At 31.6% G+C, this 23975-nt stretch overlaps 4 protein-coding genes across 4 annotated transcripts; 2 read left to right on the top strand and 2 right to left on the bottom strand.

Moving 5' to 3' along the window:
• Nucleotides 1-5988: 5988 nt before the first annotated feature.
• On the top strand, nt 5989-8352 carry HELRODRAFT_179248 (hypothetical protein; the record flags this gene model as incomplete). Its single annotated transcript, XM_009028103.1, has 6 exons — nt 5989-6013; nt 6199-6435; nt 6621-6884; nt 6955-7191; nt 7659-7934; nt 8114-8352. The coding sequence occupies 6 exons, from the start codon at nt 5989-5991 to the stop codon at nt 8350-8352; spliced, it is 1278 nt and encodes a 425-aa protein (XP_009026351.1).
• A 1617-nt stretch (nt 8353-9969) lies between these two features.
• On the bottom strand, nt 9970-17412 carry HELRODRAFT_179247 (hypothetical protein; the record flags this gene model as incomplete). The annotated part of the gene is made up of 13 exons (XM_009028102.1): nt 9970-10142; nt 10513-10626; nt 10765-10947; nt 11223-11291; nt 11744-11885; nt 12327-12483; nt 14318-14412; nt 15659-15819; nt 16245-16361; nt 16589-16795; nt 16948-17095; nt 17153-17154; nt 17322-17412. The coding sequence occupies 13 exons, from the start codon at nt 17410-17412 to the stop codon at nt 9970-9972; spliced, it is 1659 nt and encodes a 552-aa protein (XP_009026350.1).
• A 1176-nt stretch (nt 17413-18588) lies between these two features.
• HELRODRAFT_179246 (hypothetical protein) lies at nt 18589-19860 on the bottom strand (the record flags this gene model as incomplete). Its single annotated transcript, XM_009028101.1, has 1 exon — nt 18589-19860. One exon carries the CDS (start codon nt 19858-19860, stop codon nt 18589-18591), a length of 1272 nt encoding a protein of 423 aa, XP_009026349.1.
• A 3119-nt stretch (nt 19861-22979) lies between these two features.
• Nucleotides 22980-23168, top strand: HELRODRAFT_153046 (hypothetical protein; the record flags this gene model as incomplete). The annotated part of the gene is made up of 1 exon (XM_009028100.1): nt 22980-23168. A coding segment is annotated over one exon (189 nt), but the record flags the coding sequence as incomplete, so codon positions are not given.
• Between the last annotated feature and the right edge of the window lie 807 nt (nt 23169-23975).

Below are 23975 nucleotides of genomic sequence, written 5' to 3'. Positions count from 1 at the left end.
TGACTCATGCATTCTCTCTTCAATCATTTCTTCATTCACTCATTCGTTCGTTCGCTCATTAGTTCGTTCATTCATTCGTTTGTTTGTTCACCCATTCTTTACATAAAAATTGATGAAGCAAAATAGCGATTTTCATTTTTTTAATGCCCCCCAACCGACAAAAAAAAATCCTAAATTACATTATAAAGTTGTTCATTCTTTATTTATTCAATCGTTCATCTGTTTTTTTCATTCTTTTATTTACCCGTTCGTTCATGCGATCGTTCACACTTTGTTCACTCACACACCATGCCATCATCATCTTTATCATCGTCGTCGCCATTGTAGGTTCACTCATTCGATGGTACATATGATGATGCAAAGCAATTCATGGAGTTCGGTTTCTACATCGGAATCAATGGATGGTTGGTTGGTTGGTTGGTTGGATGGTTGGTTGGTTGGTTGGTTAATCGTTTGGATGGTTTTTTGGTTGAGTGGGGGAGTGAATCAATCAATCATTTAACTAATTAATATTTTCACCAATCAATAAGTCAATCGGTCAGGTCAGTCGATCGATCAAACAGTTAAATAATCAATTAGTCAATTAATCAATGAATTAGTTAATTAACCACCAATCAATCGTTCAATCAACCAGCAATCATTCAATCGTCCAATCAATCACTCAATCACTCGGTCAATCAATGAATCAACCATCGATCAATTGTTCAATCAGCTCATTGAAGACTGCTGACAACTTGGATGTCGTCAAACGAATTCCATCTGATAGACTGCTCATAGAGACCGGTAACAACAACAACAACAACAATAATAATAATTGTTATTTTTATTATTATTAATATTATTACCACGCCACCGTCGTCATCATCGACGCCACAAGACTCGCCGTGGTGTGAAGTGAAGCCGACGCACGCCAGCTACAAGCACGTCAACAAGTCACGTGATGCGGTGGCCAGCAGGAAGAAAGAGAAGTTCGAGATGGGGCTGATGGTTAAGGGTAGGAATGAGCCCGCTAACATTGGGTGAGTTGAATGGTTGGTCGGTTGATTGGTTAGTTGATTGATTGGTTGATGTCTGATGCGAGTGACCTGGTTTGATTGCAAAGAAATCCTTGTCTATTGTACGCTAAAGTATATATATTTTGCGATTTAGATTTGATTACGAAGTGGAACGTTTGGGTGGTTTAACGCAAATATTTTTATATTTATGCCTATGGAGATGTTTGTCTTCTTTGGAAAAAGATTTGAGTTTGAAATTTAAATTTTATGCTTCCGTAGAATACTTTTTTTAACTTTCCAAACGTGAATATAATGTTGGCAGGCAGGTGTTTGAGGTGTTGTCTTCAGTGAGGGGCGAGGAAGACGTTGAAGGCTTTGCCAGACAAATCTACGATAATACCCTGGCTCTATTCCGTCTCTGACGAACATTTGTTATTATTTTTATATTGTTAATACTATTTATTATTGTTGTTGAAAATTTTTTTGCAAAAATTATTAAACAGGTCTGTCAGGTGGGTAGTAATTTAAAAACAGTTGAAAAATATTCTACCTCGATAATTATTTGTTTGTTGATGTTGAAACGTGAAAAGAGCAAAGTTAAAGAATCTCGAGTAGAAAATAGCCAAACTTTTTCTTTGGACCGTTGAATAGAAGAATTTTTCTAGAGATTTCCTTACAAATCTCGCACATCGTTTTTGGCATTCATTTATCCATCCGGTTTTTTGATCCATCCATTCATCCATCCATTTTATTCATCCGACCATTTATCCATTCATTTGTCAAACCAGTCATCCGTCTATCGGTATTAAAATGTATTTCACCGAATGCGAATAATATCACCGTGTCATTTTCAAGAAGCCAATCAGTTTATCGGCTAAGTCACGTTTGATTATTATTAAATTTGTCGTTTAATTAAATTTTCATATAAATCTTTCATTAGTTCCTTCGTTCATTCTTTTATATTTTTGTAATACTTTGATGTTCGTAACTACCAACACCAATGTTAGAACTTCAAAGACATTTCTAGACTTTTCCAACACCAGTGCTGTATCTTCCAACAATCGTCAAGTGTTCGTTATTCCGTAGGTTTAATATTTCCGATGGATCAATTACCATTCGAACTAATCCAGATCCAGGCGTCTATTCCGCAAATTACAAATTGAATTTGTTCATACTAATCAGAATAATTAATTGTTCTTCTAAAATGTATGTAAGTAGCAGTCCTCGTGCAGAGAATGTTTGCCTTTTTTTTCTATTTCGATTTTATCAGCTGCGCCATTGAAAGCTTCAAAATGACGTTTCTATAAAAGCATTACACCAAATTATTAACTCGACTTTTATGCGAAGAATAAACCATGAGCGTCGTACAAACCGTGTTGTTTTAATTTGCTTGTAAATCGGACGGACGATAGAATGTTGCAGCAGTAAATGAAAATGAACATTAAAATTATTTTTGTTCATATTCCTACAGAAGCAAGGCTATAAAACACAAACCATTACTGTGCGAGTAAAAATGTCTGTTACTTGCATGGTTTCTTAGCAAATATGATTAATGATTTTTACAGCTGTGACATTTTTAATTATTATTTCAAAAAGAATTCAGAATATGACACACAGAAGCTGTTACAGCATGCAAGGCAATAAGAAAATTAAATTAAATTTCATCATAATAATTCTAATTAAATAGCACGTTAACACGTGGTTCTACTAAACTTTTGCACGTGGTTTCAACTTGAGCACGTTATTTTTCATTAATACTTCTTGATAAATTACCAGGTTGACGAATATATTCCTTCTTTGATCATTCATCAAGTTCATCAGGTGATTGTCTCTCGACTTCGGGTGTTGTAACATTCGAACTGTACATTCTGCCGATTGCTCCTGAACTGCTTTATTAATCAATTCAACGATTGATTTTTTGGCTGACATTTTGTTTGACATTTTAAATAAATACTTTTAAAATAAGTTAATTTAAACTCAGTTGAAATTAGAACACTACCCGTTTCATTTGTCACTCTCAAACAATAATTTTAAAATATCAATATAGTCTCGAATTCGGTTAAAATTTGAACATAATGAATCAAACCGATGAAACTTGATTCGTTTATATTAGAATTAAAACAAAGAATAAATGTTATGGGTTCATTAATAATTTATGATTCTTTGTTATAATAATAACTCTAAATGTTTTGTTAAATTTCCTTGCAGGCTTCAGAGGTGGTCTCTGCACTGATCGTAAACATATCAATATTTGTTTCGATGCACTTCAAATGACTTTTTATAATTCTAACAAAATTTTTTTACAATAAAGAATCTGTTAAAGTTTTCTCCCTTTTTTTCATTTTTGGAATTTGAAACCATAAAATTTGACAACAAACTGCCTAATAAATTAATATTCATTTATTTATAGTTGTTAAGCGATAACCATTTTGAATATTACAATTTGTGAAGAATGTATAAATAAATAAATTAATAACCAAGCATCGGACAATGCTTTTTGTCCAACAGTTACAGTCCTAACAACGGACATGTGATCATCTAAGCAGACAGATATCTTCTGCCCTTTAACAAGCGAGAAACTAAAAGCCGGTGTGAATCGTTCAGGTGTTGTTTGTTGTACTTGCTCGCTTGCAACGATGTTCATTAAGAATTATAAGATGAGTTTGATGAAGAAGTTTATCTCAAACCATTTTTAGTATGGAAATTTTGAATCTTGGAATGAATTAATAAAAAAAATATAACAACAAAGATTCACAGTTAAGTAAAGTAGAACAGAGTTAAGTGGTTATCGTCAAAGCTAAACTTGAAATATATCATGCTCTGTCAAGCGCTTAACTTTTCAATCTTTCTCTCTTTTTTTATCTATCTATCCATCCAATACATTCATCTATCTATCCATCCATCAATCCATCCATCCATCCATTCGTCCGTCCGTCCGTCCATCCATCCATCCATCCATCCATCCATCCATCCATCCATCCATCCATTCATCCATCCATCCATCCATCCATCCATCTATCCATCCATTCATCCATCCATCCATTCATCCATCCATCCATTCATCCATCCATCCATCCATCCATCCATCCATTCATCCATTCATCCATCTATCTCTCATAAATCTTTCGTTCGTTTGAAGTTTTAGTTGAGTTTAAAATTTTAAAATTCCATTTTGTTATTTTGTTCAATTTTTTTTCAAAAAATTCATTATTCACTATCACCGGCCAGACCAAAAATTTGATTTTTTGTTAGTTCATCACGCGATTTTTACTAATATTTTTTTATTGAACCAATGATTTGCACTAGTTCGAAGTAAATTTTGTTGCTTTTGGCTGTTAGCTTCAAATATCCTTATCATCCATCAGCCCATTCAGCAAATATATCTAATTCGTCAGATAAATGAATTCATGAAACCAGGACTCATCCTCAAATCTGCAGCCATCATCAAATACATCATCATACTCATCACCGACTTCAACTTAAAAACCAACTGGCTATCTGGGAAAATGCTCATTATTTACATTACTCATTGAAATCTAATTTGCCAGTGCTTCTTTCTGAAGCGTTCTGGTTTATGTTGCATGCAGCGTATCAATTAAGTTAGCTTTTATTGGTACATCTTCCTTTCAGAGTCTTTCAGAATGTTCAAAAATAATATAATTTAATTACTTGTTGAGAATGAAAACATATAATAATTCTAAAAATTAATTTATTAGTTAATTAATTAATATGTTAAAAGTAGAAGCAGTTCAATCAGAGTGTCGGAGATTTTATCTGAAGTTGGATTTGGAATTTCTCGACACCTGAGACCAATAAATGTTTTGGTATAAGCTGTGGTTTAGTACCATGCACTGGACATTTTGCATCTGACGAAATTCAGTGTTAAGATTTTTTTTAGTTCTGTACATGAAATAGAACGTTAACAAATCAAATAAAAAATTACCAACTCGACTATCAAACAACAATCAAATTTTCATTTCAGTAACTTCCGATTCAGCAAACCGATTGCCTAATATGCAAAAAGTAAGATTTTTATGATAACTTTGAATCATTCGCCACCACTGACTGATTCATTAACATTCAAGCAAAGAATATGAAGATGATGACATTGACGGATGTTTGACGGTAAAATTTACGAATAAGCCCTGATGAAGACATAGTTAGCCTACGTAGTAGCAAAATAACATAGCGTTTGTTCAAATACTTTGCAATCCTTGCAATCCTCGTGTACTGGATTGAAAAGACGCACTGACAAAAAAATTGAAAATTAAACAATGTACAATTGCTAAACTCGCCAAAATTTTACAACAATGCATCGAAAAACTGAGTTCACTCGTGGATTCTGTAAATTTATTTGAAAAGCAATTTTTCTGAGCAAAATTTTTTGCCAAATAATTTGTGTTGTTCATGCTTTCGTGATATTGCTAAAAAATAAGTGTGTTCTCTGTAAAAATAAAGTGAACAAAGTAGAATAAACTAAAAATAAATAGTTAAAATAAAACAAAGTTAATAGAATAAAATAAAGTAATAATAAAATTTATTAAAGTGAATACAATAAATTAAATTGATAATAAATGTAAAAATTGAAAAAAGTTTTTATGAAAAAGTTCCACTGAATTCCTTGCACTCAGCTTCATTCAGGTGAAAAAAATAAATTTATTTTACTGGGATAAATTTCATGTATATATGCACCGACAAAATTTGAATTCTCCCAAATTATTGAATGATTTTTGTTAGATAATTGAAAATGTTGAAAATAAGTTATGTGTTGACAGTGGTGTTGGTAGTTTTGCTAGCAAATCTGTTTGAAAGATTGAGTGAGACATATTATTTTATTAGCGTTTCAGCTATTTCTAACATTACTCATTTTTTTGATTAAAAGAAATATTCGTTAAAACCACAAAATTACAATTTAGATGGGTTCATTTTCGTAAAAATTTTAATTAATTTTGTGAAAACGCCAATGTCATTAACCGTTATTCATGGCGACGTGATGGCCGAGTGGTTAAGGTCGCCTGGTTTTGTTTCGCGGAAAGTGCAGTGACAAGGTTCGATTCGAGTATGACACAGTATGCCCGCTTATCACATGCTTTGTGTGTGGTGCACAGCTTAGCACGTATTCATTTTCGATGATTGTTGATTGCTCTGAACCTAGGAAGAGTGTGATAGACCTTTAACCATTTTTAACCTAAAAAACATTCAGATTGCCAAGAAATGTTGTCGAACATAGCTCTGGGAACCTTCACGTTTAACAGTTCTTCCTATTACATTAATTCATTGAATGAGTTCACATCGTTCTTGACTGTTGATGGCAACAATGGTTCGAGCGATTACATGAAACTTTGCTCTGTGACGTGGCCCGGGTTCGAACCCAACTGGATCGGAGTTGATCTGGCTCATATTTATTTCATATTCTACACAATTTTATTTGCTGGACCAAGTGAAAACTATAATTTTATTTTGTCAATTTTTGGTTTTATTTTTTGTTTGTACCTGCAAGCAAGCTAGATGTAATAAAACCTAACGAAAAATTATTTACTTCAAGAATTCAATCAAAATTTTTTGATTATTTTGAAGTAATTCTGCAAATAAACTATTTCAATATATTAAAATAACGAAATTCAGACAACATTAACGTAGCAACAAAGAACGATTTGAGTTACTTTATAGTAGGAGTGACAAACAGGTCCCTGGAGGTTTACCCGCCAGTGAGAGGCACATACGAGCTCTGCGCTCAATATCCAGATGTAGTTGCTTTGAAACAGGTAGTTCGATTGAATTGTTCCTCTGCAACACCTCCAGCCAGATACGTCATACTGCAACAACCAGACAACTCTTCTGGATATATGTCCGTCTGTGAATGGGAAATTTACGGAAAGCCTTTTAAAGGTTAAATTAGCAAATTTAAATTTGTGTAAATTAAAAAAAAAATTATTTTTCATTTAAATACTTCGCACAGAATATCGAACAAATTTGCTGTTAAAAAAGCCAGCTAACAGTAGTTCGGCTTACGAAGATAACGTGTGTAAAAAGTACGTAGCCGATTGGATTGTGGATGGCTATCACAACACTTTACCGCTTTATTGCCATTGTGGTCAAACCAAGGATCCTGCTGGCGGACCGAACTGGTTCATGGTTGATATGAGATCAACCTATTGTATTGATTACGTGGTTTTAACCGCTAGGCTCATTACAAGTATGAGTTGATGAAGATTATTTAAATAAGTTTTATGTTTATCTATTCCAACTATGTAGGTCAGATGAATGCATAACGGTCAATAGATTTTTTCTCCTTTACAGTCAGTAAAACTTTTTGTGTCCTAACAGAACTTCAAGTTTGTCTTAATATGCGTCCAAATCTTTCAATATCAATCACGAAAAAAAACCTTTAAAAGTTGTTTTTTGCTAAAACTCACATTTCTAAAGTCTGCTTTTATCGAATCTCATTCCCATATTTGCATCAAATTCGCACACTACGGCAAATGTACGTAGGCGCAGACAGGGCATCATCCACACGACAGTCTTTAGTTTCGGACAGACAAAATTCAAACCAGATTAAAAGGCCATAACAACGCAAATGATGTAAAATAAATTACACATCGTTGTATATAATTTGTCACAAATAACATGGCCTAATATCAAACACTACGTCATAACTCAAAGATAAGGATAGCTCTGTTCTCATTAAGATCATGCATCGAATGGACAACTTCATAATTGGACTGACCAATATGGACAGCGTTAGATCAGCTCCAGTCAGAGACAACTACCCAATGTGTGCAACTTGGCCTGGTTCGGTTAAACTCGGAGTCAAAGTGGAGTTGAAATGCAATGCCAACCTCCCGAAGTTCAGGTACCTAATAGCGCAGGCTGGCGCAAACTCGTTAGATGGAAGTTTCACTATTTGCGAGCTAGAGGCCTATGAACCAGTTAATAAAGGTAATCATTTAACTCCAACATATTTTTTTACAAATTTTTATATTATTATACGAGTAGTGTTGAAATTACTTTATCTCGACACCCATAAACAGATTATTTAAAAATTTTTTCGAAATCTAATAGAAAAATAAAAATTAATTATGTGGCTTAACAAGATGAAAACAATTTTATCAAATTAGATTCTCTAATTTGGAAAAGACAAGCCGGCACCTACTTGACTGGATATAAAATGACGTCCTTGAAGAGCAGAAGTGTCATGCAGTGCGTGAATCGTTGTCGTCACTCGGGTCAGTGTGACTCCATCAACTTCAATGTGGGTTCCTTGACCTGTCAACTCAACAAACACGCAAACGGGTACTCTCCTAAAAAACTGACCAACAACGTAGATTGGTCATTTTATACAGCTTACTACTATTGACGATATTTGAACCGAAAATGAGAAACGCTGGTTGAATAACAGAACATGTTGAGGTTCAACAATTTTCACTTTCTAATTAGTTTTCAAATTGGGAAACTTTATAAAACATATTCTTTTTTAAAGTAGTTTTGAATTGCTTTTAACGCAGAAATAATTAATTGCTTTACTTTACCAATATTGAATTTTATAAACAAAACCTATTTTTGATGACAAAAATCTTTCATTATTAGCTCATCTGTATATGTTGTATTTTAATACAATTTTCAGCTTTAATTTGTTTTGAAATTTTATTAAACATTTTAGCTAAAAGATTTTTCCAAGCAATGTAATATATTATAATATAATAATGAGACTTCTGTGAATCTTAGCAGGAAATATTGCCAGCGATAAATATTCTAATAAAATCTAAATAAGCAAAATGAAAACTTGAGAACAACAAAAACAAAGAATATTTTAAAAACAAAACATAAATTTCGAATTTAAAATTTGTAATTTCATAAAGAAATATACATTATTATCAAAACGCTTATTAAGATACTATATATATAAAATACAAATCTCTCCGAACGACTTCTAACAGAGAAGCAACAAAAAAAAAAAAATCGAAGAAATTTATAATGCTCGTGACGAAATGTGGGCACGTTACTTACATCAAAAAAATATGGTGATGTAGGCTTATGTATGTAATTAATTCTATTTCTCACCTAAATTTTTTTTTACAAATGACACATGACAAGCCGATCAATTATGAATATGTATATTTTTTCCAACAAGGGTTGGTTGGTACATTTGATTCAGCTGTTGTGGTGAGCAGCTTCTAATGCAATGAGATCTCAGCCCACCACATTCAATATGTGTGTTGCGCGTGTCTGTTGCATATTAACGTATGGCGAGAGTGCCGTTGGTAAAGCTTAGGGTTAATTAAGCGAATTAATTAGAATTATTGCACATCATTATTTTCATTAAGTGCTCTACATATTTTTTAATTTTTATAAATTAACATAAAATAAGAAATTAATATCGTAGATAGATTAAAAAGTAAACACCATTCATTACGTGACATATCCTGAATATATCATATATTGATCAGTGTGTCATGTGTCATTTGTAAAGAACTTAGTTAAGAAATGGGATTAATTACTTTTCGTGTCAAACATGAGCTGTTATGAACTTTTTCTGTTATATTTTCATTGAGAATGACAAAATGGTTTCATAAAAATGATTGCGTGAGTTAAACAATGGTAGATGCAAACATTTGTTGTACAAGGAAATAACAAAAATGTCGTGTTTCTTCTACGTGAATTTTATAATCCTATGTTTGAATATATTTTCATTATTCTTCTTAAAACTTTTAATTTTATCATTGATTGTTTTATCAAATATTTTTCAAAATAAATTAAAAACAGGTTAGTAAATATACGGTAACGAAACAAACTACAACATTACTGTGAAATGCTAAATTGTTTTAACATTGTAAAGAAGTAATTCAGTTGTTTTTTAAACTAAATGAAAGCACGTAAAAATTTGTCAATCTCTCATGGAAAATCATTAAGCTTCAACTTTTTCACTAACTGAAACGAAATGAATTTTACAACACGACTGACCAACAACCATCGGTCAGTCCGTCATATCAAACTCACAGAGAACACAGAGTGCAGCTGTGCATGGCTGGTCATCCCAGCCAAAGTAGCCGTAGAGTATACTCTGCACGCAGTAGTCCAGTCCAATGTCAGCAGAGTTTGGCTCGCCGCTGTGCCAGACTGACGAGCTTTGCATGGTTTTGTACTTGCCTGGTTTTTTGTAAGGAATGGATTTAGTAAATTCAGTTAGGTAGATTGTTTTAACGTGATGGAGTAGCTGTAAGGCGACGGTCTTCCGTTTTTTAGTGACTGGATTCGAAGGCACGCTCTCGATGTTTTATTTTTGCAAGATTTTGCTATATGCTCTGTAAAAAATAACCACAAACGCCCATGATGCAGCATTTTTCCTGTTTCACTCTGTTTTTCCAATTAATTACATTTTTGAGAGTATACTTTATAAAAGTATGCATTTGCACAGTGATTCTTATATTTATACCAAATATTTGGTGTTATTATACATTTTCAAAATCAGTTGGCTTCGAAAACATGTTTTTTTAATAATAAAAAAATGAAAAAAAACCCGGGTAGGAAAACCAGAGAAAAGGCGTCCTTGTACCGTTCATGTACGTTCGAATGCCACTCGTGTAGAACGCAAACCAGTCGCTGTAATCAGATCCTGGGCACCACTGGTAGTCTTTAAAAATATGCCACAACTCATTATCACATACAAACAATATATAAAAATGGCCGAAAATAAATTTTTTTATTTATAATCTAACAAGACATACAATTGGAGTTAATCAATAATTTAAAAAAATAAAATTAGACCAACTTTTAGTGACGAAATCGACATATTGCAGCGAAACTTCGTTCTCAACATCATCGTCGACTGTGATTGGATGAGAAGATGAAATGTTGTTGCAGAGCATCCTCCCATCGTACCAGCTCAAAATCTTGTCCGGCATTTTGTAGCACTTGTGGTACTCTAGAATGTAATCAAACGTGACTGGACAGTCTGTAGAGTTACAATTGAGGAAGTTCATCGCCAATAAACTTCATTTTGAAATATTTTAAGCAAGCGAAAAGTTGCTAAGAGAAATTGTCCTGTAGTTGCGACATCATACATCCATAACTATACTTGAATTAGAACAATGGCGGCCAATCTCGACAACTTTGATGGGAAACAAAATTTTGAAAATGTTTGAATTTTTATGGGGGAGGGGGCCAAAATGTTTACGGGAGGGAACATAAAACGGTGCTTTTCCTGCACAAACAGTGATTTTTTCTGACTTTCAGTACAAACACTGCTCACTGCTGTTGCGGTTACGCTGTTGTAAGAGAACACCAAGCCAGGAAGAGCTGTGCGCAGGATTGAAGAGAAGATAAGAATACTATTCGTTTGGATAGGCTGGACAGGTGTTTCGTTAATACTGGGAACTCGTCAGCATCCCGAATACTTGTCAAAATTGTATCGCAGTTTCTCTTTGTACGACCCAACAAATCACTTCGTTAGCTCGTGTTGTTTCCGTTTCTTATTGAGGATTGTTAGTTTTAATCGTTAACATTTGCAATCCGACACTGCCATTGATTAAGAATTTATTCACTTATTATGAAGTAACCGCCGTTGCAACTAGAATGAAAAATGATTGGCTGTTAAACGCTATTAGAAAATATCACAGCTTTAATTTTAAAACCCAAAATCAAATATTTTTGTCCAAGGCACCGCACTTAATAACAATTTTTTTTAAATTTATACTCAAAGCAATATTTATACAAATATTTCTAAAATGTAAAAATTATTTGAGACAAACCATGTTGCAGAGCAAATCCTCTGCAACCGCCGGCAACCGTGGTAGAAATCAGACTGAATCGAATCTTTGCGATCGGAAAACACGAGCATGAGTTGTTAGACGCTACGTAGTTCACTCCTCTTAGTTTATTGTTGTTTTTAACCTTTAAGATTTAAAAAAACGTATTTTAAAGACAGTTTCATATTCAAATGTTAGTTTAATGCTGTATTATAAAAGCTTAAAATATGTTTAACTGTGTAAGTGGTTAATTTAGGTATTTTGGTGTAAATTTATATTCCCCTAAATACATTTCTTTCATTCAACTAATTTCGTCCAGACAGCGGTTGATGCAAATTTAAAAAACCGATAATCGGAATAACCTGAGATGAATTCAAACAGCGTTTCACCCAGTAAAAAAAACATCTTTGTAACAAAATATTTTTATAAAAATTTAATTATTTTAGTTATATAATTATTTACAAATAATTATTTTTTATTTAAAGTTTCAATAACCATAGAATCAAGCGTTATAAATAAAAAAAGTTAGCTGTACAATGTACAGCTAAGTACAATGTACAATGTACAGCGTACAGTACATTCTTACCAAACACTTTGCAATACATTCTTTCAAACTCCTGACTTTAACTTTGGTAGTGACGAGCATCTGATCATCGAAACAAGCAGGCAGTTTATGATTCCTTACAATCAAGTAACTAAAGGCAGGTCTAAACTTTTTTGTGGTCAACTGCTCCAAATGTTCACTTTTATTGATAAATAATAAATTTAGTAGTAAAAGTTTAAAGAAAAAACAATAAATGAACTCGAGTTTGGAGCTTAACATTGTGAATGCTTTCAAAACTAAAGAAATGATTCTTTTTATTCAAATTTTATATCGTTCTATATCAGAGCCGACACTTTTAAGCACTTGGAAAAACGGTCGTTGGTTCAGTCGTCCACTCATTCATTAAAAAGCTTCCTCTTCTATTCAAATATATATTATATATATATATATATATATATATATATACATTCGTAAGTTTGTTCGTTGGTTCGTTCGTTTGTTAGTTCGTTCGTTTGTTAGTTCGTTCGTTCGTTCGTTCGTTCATTCATTCAAAAGTTTCTTCATCTATTTTTCTTTTCTACGTCATACTCTTCATTCATCCGATTTTTTTTATTTCATGTCTCAATAGCCAATCCAATCACGGAAGGATCATCAAATTTCCAGGAAGTCACGTGATAGAATAATTTTACTGTTCATGGTTTGTCATTGTTTCAAAAACTTTCATTAAAAAACTAAAATGAAACAGGAAAGAATTGCGCTGAAACAAATGTTTACCCAAATCGTTAAAAAACAGTCCTGGGTAAACAAACATAACAGAGTAAAACGTTTATGGCTTGACGGTAAGGGCCAATGAAAATTGGATCCTTTAATGTTAATAACTTATGAAATTGAAAAATACCTCTCTTTTGTCAAGTCAACAAAATTATTTAATTGTCTGTTGAATTCTGGTTTCACCCATAGTCCGATTTACTCAAACATTAAATTTTTTCCTGAAAATAACTGAAGCTATATTATTCAATTATTTACTTAATAAATCATTTATACCCATTGTTAGTCCGTTCATTCATTCTTTCGTTGTCAAACGGAGAAATGCTCGCATGTTATTCAATACTCACAATTAAACCTTCGTATCACCAGTGATGGACGGTAAAGTAATTCAAGTAATGAAATCACGTAATTCAAATCAAATCAAAATCAAATCAAATTTTATTCAATCAATCCAAATTAATAATAATTAGGTAATGATTAGGAGACCAAAGCTAAAAGAAAACAAAATTCTTGTGTCGCAGGCCACCGTTCACAAATTGTTCATTCTAACACAATTTTTAAGTAAATTTATAATTCATGACAAAATTAACATAATGCACAATTCAATTTACAATTGTAATTTGTATTGAAATTATTTTTAAGTAATTTGGTAGTTTCAAAGTAATTTCAAATTACATTTTGACTAAAAAATATAGTTTATATTTGAGTGAACAGATATACTTATACAAATTATTATTAAAAAAAATTTTTTTCTTGAAATTCTAAAAAATTTTAAATTCTAAAAATTTATTTGAATACAAATTTCGTTTGCGACTTTGAAGTTTTATGGTCATATAGATACATCAAAGAAGTTTTTGACGCTTCTTTTTTCTTTTTTTCTTTTTTCTTTCTTCTAACTAAAAAACATGAGTAATTTGAAAAAAAGCCTGCAACATGTAAAAAAGAATGAACTACATTCAGTCCAATGGATCGTGTGCCTGTTTCTCAAAAGAAACTATCCAAAACAATGTTACTGCTACCATGGCTGATGTTGCTGGCCGTGAATCGTAGTAAGAAATGATTATTTGGATCTTTGTGACCTTTTTAATTTTTTGATAAAATAAAACAAAGTATCTACCTAAATTGATTGCAATATCTTAATCTGCTCTACTTAATTAAAAAAACGTTTGCCAAATTAATCATGTAAAATAATAATTCGCTATTAGCAATTTTAATTCTTCTTTCGTGTTTTGTTGCATATTTTTATGTATCTGCTGGAAGTGGACCTTGGCATAAGGACTTTTGGTTTGAACCGACTTATGCTATGTTGTGTTGTGTCATGTTGTGTTATGTTATTGTCGTAAAACTTGAACGCTCGTAACTACCAGCATCAATGTTATAAATTTCAAAAATCTCTAAATTTCAAGAACTAGTGTTGTAGCTGTCAACGATCGTCAAGTTCACATTATTCCTTAGGTTCAAGATTTTCGATAGATGAACACAACTGCTTCAAACGCAAAACTCATCATTGTAAACCTAATTTTTATTCTTTTTTTATTCATCACAAATTTAAACTCTGACGGACAGATGTTAACACAACATGCAAATTTATTTATGTCACTAACGTTGGAAAGTAAATTGTATTGTATTGTATTGGAGAAACAAGAAATGAAAATTTTTAACATAAAAAAAATTACGTAATTTTATTACTTGAATTACATTACTGCCCATTTCTGGTGATACAAAGGTTTAAATGTTTTTAATGGGAAAAATAAAATCAACATGAAAAAATATATGTATCAGTACGAAAAACTTAATTGCGTCAGTATATTCTGCAAATATTAGAAAACACTGCTACTGCTAACATCGGCGGATCTAGACAACAACGTTGACGAGGGGTCAAAATTTAAAAAAGTTAAAATTTGAAATATGACGGGGGGTGGGCCACAGGATACTAACCAAATTTTTGCTATCCGGCCCCACCCCTACACCCGCCACTGACTACTATTACTTCTGGTACTGCTACTACTATCGTAGTTACTGTAACGCTTACACTAAATACTGCAACCGTTACTACTACTAATACAATATTGTTTTTTTTTTATTGCTGGTGTAATTAAAAGAATAGAAATAGTATAAATAATAAAAGAAATTAAGGAATAAAACGTATTGAAGGTAGAAATACAAGTGCAGAATAACAAGTTTAAAATTAAATGGAAATTAACGCTTATAAACCAGCGAAAATATACTAAATTTTAATAAAAAATTATTTGCATCTATGAAAATGATGATAAAAATGGTAATTTTTTCAGAAGCGTAGCAAAGGGAAGGCTTTGTCACTGCAGTCCTAAACAATACTTTTGGGAGAATTTGAAATGAATTTTTTTCTAAATTTATGTTCAGTCCATCTCTCATGCCAGTGTGATTAACTTAGTTGAGGCTACAAAAAAAATTGAAAATTTCTTTTCAAATTTTTAAAACTATAAGCACACGTTCTCGACTACACCGCTGCTTCTTAAAAGTAATAACCTTCAAATACTTTCAATCAATAAACTCAAAAGAAAGAAAAAGGTAGAGAGAGAGAGGGAGAGAGGGAAAGAGAGCGCATTTTATGTGTCCAAATCAACCTCACAGAGGACACAGCGAAATTCGCTACACGGTATATCGTCCCACCCGGTATATATTAAAAGGAGGATTTGTATGCAGTAGGCATTCCCTTCATCTGGAGGTGAATTGGGTTCTCCTTCAAACCAAACTGTTTCATCAATTTGCACGGGCTTTTGAATTCCTTTTGTGGAGAAACGAGAAATGAAATTTTTTAACAGGTTTATTCATGGGGAAAATAAAATCAACATGAAAAGGGCACAAAAAGAGTGCAACTCTTAATGTTTAAACTAACTAATTAAATTTTAATCTGATAAAACTGAGTTACTGCAGGTGATGTTAAGTTATAAAATAAATCAAAATAGAAGTTCTGAGTGAGTTGAAATAATTTAAAATAAAATATACATAATCTATTTTATAAATTGAAAAACGTCATTGATGAGGCATTACACAGTTTGACAAAAAAATGTTCCATGCCTCCCAAAAGATCAAAAACTTTTTAGGATAAAAAAGACATGACAAAAACCAGTCAAAACGTTTAAAGATATAATAAAAAAATAAAAACTTCAGTTAGACGCTGACTGGATGAAAAATTATAAATAATTTAACCAGGGTAAGGCGACCAGATGAACGTTCGAACGCCATCAACGTACTCTTGAATGCCACTTGTGAAAAATCCAAAAGAATTTGTCAGATGAGGTAGAGAGCATTGGGTAAGGTCGAAATCTAATGTGGATAAAATAAAGTTTGTTTCATTTTTATTGGTTTAAAATTTTCATTGTTTTGGTTTGACAAAATAGAAAGAATTTGAATTTGAATTGGTTACATTACGTTTAGTGAAATATTTTCTGCAAACAGACCTTTGGTCAATTGGTAAAAGTTGACTTTTCCAAATTTTTGTAAATTATGGCGTTTAATGAGTTACACACTTAAAGATAATAGGAATATCTTACAAGTAAAGTTGACGTAATCAAGGGAGATTGTGTTCTCAAGAAAATCATCAGTGACAATGGCATGGGAGAACGAGATGCTGTTACATAATGACTTTACGACTTGCCAGTTTTGCTGTGTGTACTGCATCTTATAGCACTTGTGGTGTTCTATCACGTAGTCGAATTCGGTAGGACAGTCTGTAATGTTCCAACACATGAAATCACTACCTATTCCGACATCACAATGATTTTGTAAACAAGTTCTAAAAATTTAACTTAAAGTTTCAGTATTATTTCATATATAATAAAAACTTTAATCATTTTACTAAATCATTTTAAACAAAATTTCAGTTAATATATGAAACGGTTGTTATATCCACCATGGTGAACGTAAGCCATGCAACCAACTCCACCAGCCATCAGATCAACAGTAGTAACTTTGTAACGAATGTTTGCTTTCGGGACGCATGAACATGATCCAATGGATTGAATGTAATTTACGCCTCTCAGTTCATTGCCCGTCATTGCCTTAAAAATGCGGTGATTGTCCGAATTTATCAGAATTAAAGTTAATTAATTTCTAACTTCTGATATGTGATTAAATGTTGAAAATTTTTTAAATAAAACTTAAAGTTCAATGGTTTTCTCTTCATTATGCTTGAATGTTTGAAATAAAAATTAATATTTTTTTTCAAACGAACCAAACATATAGTTAGGCAATCAATCTTGCTTCTTGTTTTGGTTTTCTTAAAACTTGACATTTGATCATCGAAGCAAACAAGAATTTTCTGGTTCTTAGCAATCAAGAAACTATAAGCAGGTCTAAACATCTTCCAACTCATCATGTTCTGCCCTTGTTGCTCACTCAGATGTGCAACAAAAAGTGATGCTAACACTTTAATCAAGATTAATATTTTAAATAAATTCATATTCGGAGAAATACTGAAAATATTTGAAATTTTTATGAAATAAAATATGATAAAAATTGCATTTGTTCAAAACTTCAATCTTAGATCGCGCTATTTAAACCACAAGATCAACGATCTTTCAACAATGGGAAAGACTACTGTTTATTTAAATGGCTATTGACACGTGTAAAATGTACACATACTACAAACACGAATACTTACTCGAAGGAAAATTTGAAACAAATGTTCGCTTTGAGACAAAATTCCCGCTTGAATCGTTCAATGAACAAATGTTTACGACAAACAAAACCAGATGAAGGGTGATTCCCTGAATGTAATCATAATTATTTACCTCTATATTTTTAAAACAATTTAAATTATTTTTATTTTTTGCTTATATTTTGTACAATTTTATTCTAATAAAGTTTTAGTTAATTTTGTTTTAACATTTTTTAAAATTTGTTAGGCGTGCGTACATGTGTCAACCTCCAGGCCTTTTAATTTTACAAAAATATTTAAAAAATGCATATCCGTTAAAAATACTTAAACATGAAAATTTTTTGTTGATGTGGATCTAATATTCTATTTTATTTTATTGCCGAATATGTACAAGCGTCTTAGAGAATAATTTAAATTTAATATCCCAGAGCCAGGAAAACATGCTAAAAATTATGCCAAATATTAACGTAGCACCTAAAAATTTTGAATCAAAAGCATCATCATCTTATGTCCAGGCTTACCAGTGCTAATTTCTTTTTTTCTCCATTCATTGCATTGCTTTTGTAAAGCGCTACGCAATGTACTGCAATAATTGTTAACGCCTCTGAGATCTTTTTAAAGGACGCTTACAATCACACTAATATTTATATTAATTACTGTTTAAGTTACAAGGTGTTACTGTAGAAATAAAATCAAACGAAAACTCATGTTAAATGTTTAATGAAATTTATTAAAACTTAACATCACTTTAAATAAAAAGAAAAAATAATTCCGTTAAAAAATTTGATTTGAAAAAATATGAATAAAAATATTTACATTAAAAAATACAAATAAAAGTATTCACAGTAAACGCAATGAAAACGTTTTTTCAAATGTATACAAAAAAATTTTAGATCAAAAATTAGCAGGTTTCTTGTGTTGGAGTTTAATAATCTGATTAATAGTTTCCTCGTCATAATCTTCATCTTCTTCATCGCTGGCTTCTTCATTATCCTCATTATCTTCATCGTTGACTTTTTCAACTTTCTGCTCCTTTGTTGCTGTCTCATTATTACACCTCTCTTCAGTTGCACCAACAACTTGCTCGCCATAATCAATTGACGCATTCCTGTAGTCAAGTTTGAGCCAGTCACTTAATTTCAAATATTTGGTTGAGGGTTTGATCATGGAATCTTTCGAGTGTTGTTGCTTGTGGATTTGCATTCTCGTTTCCGCAGACACTGTCACTTCTGCGTCTATCAGCCCAAACGGATTGTCATCTCTGAATCTTAATCCGCAAATACAACACATGACTCCTTTGTTCAAATTACGTTCAATACTTGGATCCACAGACTCAGATTTTAGCGGCAATTGAAACTGGTTGGACGACTCATCTTTTGTTATTGTGGTTGGAGGTGTTATTTTGTTATTCTGATTTTTTTCATCAGAACCCTTTTCGACATGTTCTTTATTTGCTGAATTTGTTTTGATCAAACCGCCTTGGACCAGATTTTTTAGCAAATCATCGATATTAATGGGACAGTTCGTTAGTTTGCTCATATCAAAATTTATTTTTTTAGAATCTCTGTTGTTCTCATCTTCCTCGTTTTTCCTTTTCCTACTACCGTGTTGAGGTTGGTTTGCATGATGATTTACGGCGTCAGAGGGATGAAATCTATTTTCAATCCACGGATTACTTGGATCATATTCTTCGTGATGGTTGTGGTTGTGTTGATTGCGTTGGTGATTGTTGACAGGTTGATGATAGTTATTGGATTGATTGGGACGATGGATTGTATGATTCTGTTGATTGAAATTATGGCTTCTTTCTTGGGGACGATTGGTTGAATTGTTGGAAGGAAGTCGATGTTGAAGTTGGTTGTTTTGAGGTTGGAAAAATCTATTATCTCGAATAAACGGTCTATTTCCTCTTTCAAACATTTGAATGTTGCTGGTATGTTCGTAGTCAAAAGAAGGTCGAACAAACGAAGATGAATTGAACGGAGGTTGAATAAACGAGGAAGGAATGAAAGGGGGATGAATGAAAGGGAGATGAATGGAAGGGGGTGGAATGGAAGGATTGAAGAAAAAACTATTGCGGTCACCAGGAGGGTTAATTTTTAAAGTGTTCTCATTTCTCATGGAACTCGGCCTGTACCTAATATTCGTATGCCTCTGATTCGACATTATTACTGATTGTAATAGCTGTTTGGCTAAAGATTTTAAAGACGTTTACCAGCAGAAGTAACGCTGCGAAAGTGTTTCAAGAAATGGTGATATGTCGTAGAATGTTGTTCTTATATAGTAAAACTGGTCTTTGTTATAAAATCGATCACGTAATCTTCTTTGTTTTTATTGTTATGGCATGAGATGTCGACACCTACTTTGTGTTAGTAATATTTATTTTTATTAGTTAGAAATCGAAACGCAAAGTTGATTGAGTGACAAGGTAAAGTTAATTTAAATTAAAATTTTATAAGCTGCGTAATATAAAGTGAATTTGCAACTGCATCACTTTAAGTTAAAAGACTAAATTTTCTATATGTCAGAAAATTGTAAAAACAAGTGTCAACTTTAACTGACAGCACTTGGATAAAATCTTTTATTTGGTATATTTCCAATATTTCTAAGTAAAATTAAAAATTGAACGTGTGCATATTTAAAATCATGTTTTTTTTGATTAAATTTGAACTTCTTTAAAAAACTTTCTATATTCAGATTTGCTTTGCTTATTGAAAGTTTCGACGTTTTACGAACATCAAAGTTAAAAGTTAGGTAATCTTGTTAAGCATTACTGCGCATCAACTAACAAATATAACTATCAATTTGAAAGATCATATAAATTTTTACGACCTTAATTGTCGTTAAAGTTACGATTTTAATGAAATATAGATTTGATTGATTGATTTTTTAAAAAATGGTTTAAAGATCAATGAAATGTTCAATAACACTTTACAATTCAAAGCCTTATTGTTTCGACTAGCAAAGTTAATTGCCAACGTGTCATACTGACACGTTTCATAATTGCTTGTAAGTAAGTTGACGTGACCAACGATGTGATTGACGTTTGACAGGATTACAATGTTTTTGACAGGTTAACAATTTTAACACATTATAGTCCATGAGAAATTAATCTCAAAACATTACAGAAAACGATATTATATTTCTTTACAAAAACATTTTATCTGATAATGAATTTGGAGTTAGTTTGATTAGCTGAGCGTAATATACCTACATGATTTTAATGAGTTTATAGAAAAAAAAACATTTTAATCTCGTCTTCAAAAACATGAAAATGCAGAAATTTTAAAAGAACAACATGGTAACCATAAGCATAGTAAGAAAAATAAAGTACCTACATTACAATTTTTTTTAATGATTTTCAATATGAAAGTATCTACTTAGAGATATAAAAAATTTTTAATCTTCTAGTTGCCATCACAAACTCGCAAAAGACACAAAGGGGATAGTTACAAATTTGGTCATACCGACCAAAATAACCAAGAACACATTGCACGCAGAAGTCGCAAAAATACTGTTACTGGGGCATTTGGTTGGTCCGCGTGCCAGGCTCAGTGTATCTGTTTTGTTGTTGTTTCCTTGGTTTACAAAAATTTTTTTTCAAGGTTAAAATTTTGTTTAGACATTTGTTTATTTCATTGGCATTTTTGTCAATTTGGGACTTTTTGCTAAACATTCTCACAATGTAAAGTGTTTTTGGCCAAATTGTAATATTTAGAAAAAAGCAGTTTGTAATGTTGCGTTACTGTGATGATGGTTTAAACAATACACACTCCCTAAAAGATTACACTATTCCAAAACTTCAAGACAGTTTTAAAATTCATGCCAGAATCTGTATCAGTAAACATTGGTTTATGAAAGATTTTATGTTTCAATAAACGTTGTAATGAAAATAATAAATATTGAAAAATCGTTTATTTTGTTGAAAAATAATTGTAAAAAAGTAAATCATCTTATCAATAAAATTAAAACAAAAAATATTATTCCTATTTTAACTACAATTAGCTACAATTTTAAAACTTAACCGGGATAAGGAGACCAAGGGTAAGGTTTCAAGACTCCATTCACGACTTTTCGTAATGCGTAAATGAAAAGAATTTGAAGAAGTTTCGTGTTTCGGTCTATGTTTTAAATATTTTGTGAGTGAGTTGCTCCATTATGTTGTAAATGCACATAATTTTATACAAAACTCCCTCAAATTCCGTTTTGGTAATATGTTTAATTTAACTGAAATTATGAATCCGAAGTTGAAATGTACGTAATTTCTGAACAATAACAATAAAAAAAAATAAAAACAGTTTTCAAATAATTTTACAACAATTTGAATTCCCTTCCTTAACACTCAATAAAATTTGACAACAAGATTCAATTATTTTTAAAACTATTTTAATTATATTACCTAACAAAAGACATTTTAACTAAATTTGATTGTAAAAAAAACGGAAAAAGTTTAAAATTATCTTGATTATAGTTGTAGAACACTCTGAAAAATGTAAATTTTTATTTATTTTTTAATGTTATAATTTTACTTCAATTGAAAAAATTTTGAATAAAATAACTTCGTGCTTAACATTGAGGCAAAGGAAACGATAACTTCCAGCAAAGTTTTCGGGTTCTTTGTTTTAGTCTCTGTCGTAAAATCCAAAAATTTATTATTTTTCTTTGCGGTAAAATGAACAAAGTTTATTCTTACTTTGTGAAAATTCAAAGTTCTTTATTTCAAAAAAGTATATATGTAAGCTACTCATCAAAATAAATCAGAAAAATAATACTTTTGGAACTTTTTTAAATTTCTGAGCCAAACATTCAACTCTATCAACATGTCAACAAAATCACCAGAATCAATAATGATAAAATATTTAGATTCTATAGTTCAAAGACATTTGAACCGTTGCACAAAAGGCAAGTTGAGAAACGAATATATGATGTGCAAAAATTATTTAGACACCATCAAACAAAAATACAGTTTGCCTAGCGAAGAAATAGACCACCTCGCCATTGTAGGCTCAAAAGGAATCAACTTTCAAGGTTTCCGTATGAAGAAATTGAACGTTTTCGATTTACTGTCAGCTGGTCAACAGTTTGACATCATGAAGAATATGCAGGACTTTCACTCTAAGCAGGTGTTAGCCACTCCGTTACGAGAACATTACACTGAAGAGAAAAAGAGGCGCTCGTGCGTCGTTTTCACTGTTAAGATCCACCACCTAGACACGTTTCATCACGCTAGGATGGTTAGGAGAACTTTCATTCTACCCTACTGTTTGGAGAAGTTTTCATGCGACACATGTGTTATTTGCGTAAAGAAGTTCACAGAAAAAGAATTTCTCTACATGTTGCATTGTGGTCATGCTTTCCACATGGAATGTTTAAACAGGTGGTTTGAAGAGAAGCAAAGCTGTCCGTATTGCAGACAAAACGTCATTGTCGGTAGTTTCACTGAGTACAGGCGGGAGCTCTACGTTGATGAAATTGGGTATGAAGCTGTGGATGTCTATGCTAAAACTCAACCAAACTTTTAAAGCATGCATTCATTTCTTATAATTTTTCATTTTGATTATCATTTTACGTGTTTAATGAAAGTTACAGTTCTCAGAGCCTCGGCTTTGAATAACAGGCGTTAACTTTTGGTTTTTATCTCTTGAACATTGTTCGCATTATTCTTCATTGTTATTATTATAGAACAAAAAAGCTTTTTTTGGTGTTTTTATATCATGTTATTCGAATTGGTTAGCTTCATCCTATTTAATTTTTCGATTTTCATTATTTCAAAAGGTATTTACACGTTCTAGGTTCTTTGAAAATAATCGTAATTAATTCGAAATTACAATATAAAGTTTGAGTTGAATTTGTGAAGTAATTTTTTATTATTCATACTTTAGTGATTTTATATACGTAATTACGATAATTTATTTTAATTACGATTTAAATTTGTCAGTCATTCGTTTCTATTTCATTTGCGCACTATTTTTAAAACAATGTAGCCAAATATTTCTTACAAATATACACTAGTTTTTTTTAAACATACAAATTTCAAATAAAGCAGAGCACAAAAAGTCTATAATAGGCTTGTGAATTTAACAAATATGCCCTAAATTAAAATACCGAGGTTGAGTAGTCACACAAAAAGCATCTTAAATGTTAATAAGAGTTATTTCTAATATTGTAAAATGATTTCGATTAGTTTCTAAAATAGTTTTAATAACAAATGTCTTAACAGAAAAAAATATATTTCTTTATACTTAACAATAAATTGGCAAAAAATTTTGAAAATCTTTTTA

Source organism: Helobdella robusta, assembly GCF_000326865.2.
Source record: "Helobdella robusta unplaced genomic scaffold HELROscaffold_53, whole genome shotgun sequence".
Lineage (NCBI taxonomy): Eukaryota > Metazoa > Annelida > Clitellata > Rhynchobdellida > Glossiphoniidae > Helobdella > Helobdella robusta.
The sequence above is the reverse complement of the archived record's forward strand: the minus strand, read 5'-3'. Positions and strand labels throughout refer to the sequence as shown.